Source organism: Anoplophora glabripennis, unplaced genomic scaffold (assembly GCF_000390285.2).
Source record: "Anoplophora glabripennis isolate ALB-LARVAE unplaced genomic scaffold, Agla_2.0 scaffold381, whole genome shotgun sequence".
Classification (NCBI taxonomy): Eukaryota; Metazoa; Arthropoda; class Insecta; order Coleoptera; family Cerambycidae; genus Anoplophora; species Anoplophora glabripennis.
This window is the reverse complement of record NW_019416476.1, coordinates 41,557-45,850: the sequence shown is the minus strand read 5'-3', so window position 1 is coordinate 45,850 and position 4,294 is coordinate 41,557. Positions and strand designations below refer to the sequence as shown.

General features: G+C 31.3%; 1 protein-coding gene across 1 annotated transcript in view; it reads right to left on the bottom strand.

The window, feature by feature from the left end:
* LOC108909934 (midasin) overlaps nucleotides 1-1,732 on the bottom strand; it is a 75,635-nt gene extending 73,903 nt beyond the window's left edge. The window contains exons 1-2 of the mRNA XM_023454654.1: nucleotides 1,374-1,732; nucleotides 108-1,299 (exon numbers count right to left, since the gene is read on the bottom strand). Of these exons, the coding sequence (XP_023310422.1) occupies nucleotides 108-1,299; nucleotides 1,374-1,732 (1,551 nt within the window). The remainder of the gene's footprint in view (nucleotides 1-107; nucleotides 1,300-1,373) is intronic.
* Nucleotides 1,733-4,294: the final 2,562 nt, after the last annotated feature.

The window sequence follows — 4,294 nt, the reverse complement described above, 5'->3', positions numbered from 1 at the left end:
GTATTTTCTATCTTTTTCCCTTTTCTCATAGTTTTTAGTACTTTATAAAATAATTTTTGATTACTTTTATAATTTTCTTCCATTTTTGTTCCGAATTCCGACCATGCTTTCTCTTTAGCTGCAGCTATAGTGCTTTTAACAATATTTCTTTGCCTTTTATATTCTTCCAGGCTTTCTTCAGTTTTCTTTGTTAAGTAAACTTTCCATTTTCTCTTTTTACTTTGAACTTGTTGTTTTATTTCTTCATTCCACCACACTGTTTGTTTCCTGTTGTTTAATATTTTACTTGTTCCACATGTCTTCTTGGCACATTCCAATATTATTTCTTTAAACATATTCCATAGTTGATTCGCGCTAATATTTTCATTGTCTGCCAATATTTTTTCTGTTTCTGCGTTTATCAGCTGTTCATATTTTTCTCTCACTTTTGGGTTTGTTAGCATGTATGATTTTATTGTTTCATGTTGTCTCATCTTATCGGTTTTCTCGTTTATTTCGTATTTTGGGTTCTTATCATTCTTAATATTAGTTACTACCAAGTAATGATCACTATTTATTTCTGATCCTCTTTTAACTCTCGTATCCATAATCTGCTTTCTATTATTCTTCTCAGTTAACACATAATCGATTAATGATTTTTCTCCTCTGTTGGCTTCTACTCGCGTGTATTTATGTATCTCTTTGTGTTCATAAAAAGTGTTTGTTATAATCAAGTTATTTAATAGGCAATACTCCAGCATTCTCTTTCCATTATTATTTCTTTTATTTTCACCATATTGACCTATTACTGTGTTATATCTTCCATCTTTCTTACCCACTCTACTGTTAAAATCTCCTAATACATATACTATTCCTTTACTTTCTTCAGTGACTAATGTTAATTCCTCCCAGAATGTGTCTTTTATTTCTGCTTTTTCATCTTCATCTGGCCCATATACACATATCACAGTCATTTGTTTTCCATCTCTTTTCTTTATCTCCACTGATAAAATTCTCTCCGTATGTGCTTCCCATTTACTCACACTTTGTATTAATTTTTGATGAATTATGCATCCGACACCTGCTGCTGCCCTTTTATTATTTTCTACTCCACTATATATTAACAAGTGACCATTTTCTAATTCCATCACCCCTTTATTCTTTTTCTTTGTTTCTGACACTGCTAAAATATCCAGTCCTGCATTTTGAAACTCTTGCATCAGTTCATTTTCCTTTCCATTAATGCTCCTTATATTCCACGTTCCTATTTTCCATATTTCTTTTGTTTGTCCCTTTTCAGAGTTCTTTCCTTTTCCTTGCCTGTTCGTCAACTTATTTACCGTTTTGTCAGTATTCTGATCAGTATCCTTTCCTAGTTTTTTGGATTCACTAACTCTAGTGTTTCTCTCGCCTTATTCCATCTCAACTCCTCTCCATCAATTATAATCTTACTATACCCAATTTTAACGTTCTTTCCTTTTTTCTTCTCTTCTATTGCCCTCTTTCTTATTTGCTTCTCTTTTTCCTGCTCTTTCTTGGTCATATCTTCATTGATGTAAATTCTCTTGCATTTATTCCTCAGTTTATATTTACTTTTCATTACTTTATCTTTGTCCTTAAATTTTTCGAATTCTATTAAATATGTTTCCTGTCCCAATTTTTGAACGTTTTCTATCTGTGTTTCAACCTCAATTTCTTTCACTAAAAACTCTTCCATATCTTTCTTAAGTGCTTCTCTGTTTTCAGTTTGCATTTTTAATCCTGTCAAAACAATATTATTTTTCCTTTTTTCCTTTTCTAGCCATTCTATTTTATTTTCTATTATTTCCATTTTATCTCTAATAATAATTCATATAACTTTTAATTTTGAAATAAGTGGCTTTTATAAGACAAAAATAGTAACAAATCTCAGTCTACAGGATCTCATAAGGTTGTCTATTATTTTTGCCGCCCTTCGCTAATGGGTCACCCATTAGTCTTTGGGAAAGTATGACAATTAAATTTCAAAAGAGGGTGGAGAAAGAAATTTCAGACAGTTTGGAGCCCGTACTGATACAGATGAGAGTCATTTTATATAAGGCTGTAGAATCAAGGAGAGCGATGATTAATAAGCGGCGTTAAGTAGTAATTTAAACACATTAAATAAGTATGCGAATTCTACAGAAATGAATATGTTACTACGATTAGTACCAGATGCTAAACTTCTACCGACCCCGAATAATGCTGTCTAATTGGTGAAATATCTAGATTACTATTAGAGATACAGTTCCGAATTTTGAAAGTATATGTGGTGGGTAACTAAGGCTTATAATTTGAGATATTTTGCCACCCAATCCGGTATAACCAGAAGTAAAGGCATCTATATTTTATTTTTATAACTACTCACAATTCTATATTCAAATGTGTGTCGCGATTTATTAATTTCGATATTTTCGTAGCCACTCGATGTTATCCAACTAGCAAATTATGATAGCCATTACTTGATTGGGTAGTTTACGAGTAACATAACTGAATGTGTAATAGTTATTATAATTCGCAAATTAGGTGCACTTTTTCGCGACCACTACTGAAATTTATAAAATTACCACAAAACATAATTTCCCAAAATGAGTTGTTAGCAGCCACGAATTATGAGCTCATAACTTGGGTATAAATACAATACAGTGCGTTACTTGTAGTTATGGAAAAATATAGGTACTTCATATTGGGCGTTTGCATGTCAAAAGCTTTAATCACATGGCTCAAAAGCGTTAATGACGTGGCTCAAAAGCTTTAACGACATGAATTGAAAGTCATTGGTTTTTGATATAGAGGGTGTTCAAATTTTTGAACAATATATTTATGCAAAAATCGTGAAAGATGTTTGAAATAAGGTAAAGGTAAAATATACTAATATACGCTGGGAGACCAAGAACAGCAGAATTTTCTCAAATTTTTCCTCGACAAAACAGTTTTTAGCCAAAAATTTTAAAGAGCTTATACAGGGTGTCCGGGAAAATGTGGAAAATCTCTCAGGTGAAGATAGAACATGAAAAAATAAGATGACAAGTACCTATACAAATTTTTAGTACAGGTCCTCCCTACGGAGATATGTGTCCCTGAAAAACGCCGCTGGAAATCGGTTTTTCTTTTTAAAGCGGTTAATATAATTTAATAAAATTTTTTTGTGACGGACGCTAGTAAGGACCTCTTAAAATAGTATTCTTGAAATATTTTTAGCTTTTTTAATTTACCAATGGGCGGGATAAGCTTTACAAATTAATGCCTAAATTTTTAACACCTTGTATGATAAAGACTTTAAAATAATAAATCTGGGTAGCTTCGACCTTAGATTAAAAAAAAGGTATTCTTGTTTATTGTCGATAAAATGAACCGTTTACGAGAAAAAGAATAACAAACAAATTCATGTTTTATTTTTAATAAAAAGAGCCAAGATTTCTATTTTTTTTTCTCTACATTTTTTACGCACCATAGAAAAGGGGTGTTGAATGTTTGGTAACTGAGCCTGAAAATGAAACATGAGATTGTATAGAAATAAAGTTAATGGCACAAACTTGTAAAACTAAATCCATCCGATGGGCAGGTTGTCATCGTAACTAATGATAGCTGGCAATAAAAAAAATGTTGCTGACCCTGTAGCAAGAGAAAGCTATACAAGCCGAAGTTTAGGTGTACATGACGCAAGTAGATAAAAAAATAGTGTATTGAAGAAAGAGTATAGGTCAAATTTATGAAAATAATGTCACTATCTTTTAGTTCACGGGGAAGTGTTCAAATAAATTATTTTTGCTTAAATATCAAGTCTTTAAAAGGGAAATACTAAGTTAAAAAATAAAGTGTAATTGAGGTAAACACGCTTTAATGAAATATCGCTTCTTTTCAATCAACAAGGTGTCAAAGTTTACCTATAATTAATTTTGGAATTTTGATAATAAGTGTACGAATATTTCTATTTGGTCGATCAACCTGAAAATTTCAATGACCATGTTGTTTCTAAAATTAGTCCAACATATAAAATGAAGAAAAAGTCAAAACCATCTTACGCTAGACTAAAATCGATACTGTAAAAAGAAGAATATAATCCAGAGATCAATAACTTATGAATAACCGGTAACAGACCAGTACAAATGTGAAACATAAATTTTAACAAATCTGTTCTAGGATGTCGCTGAATTTTTATGAGAATTTTCCATCCCAACTTACAGTTTCCGCTTCTATCAATTTATCATCGCGCGCTCTATCCCGATTCCAATATTATTTTAATTTATTATGTAGGTATAAGTTTTTTGTTATTGCAAATCATGTTTGTGTAGTT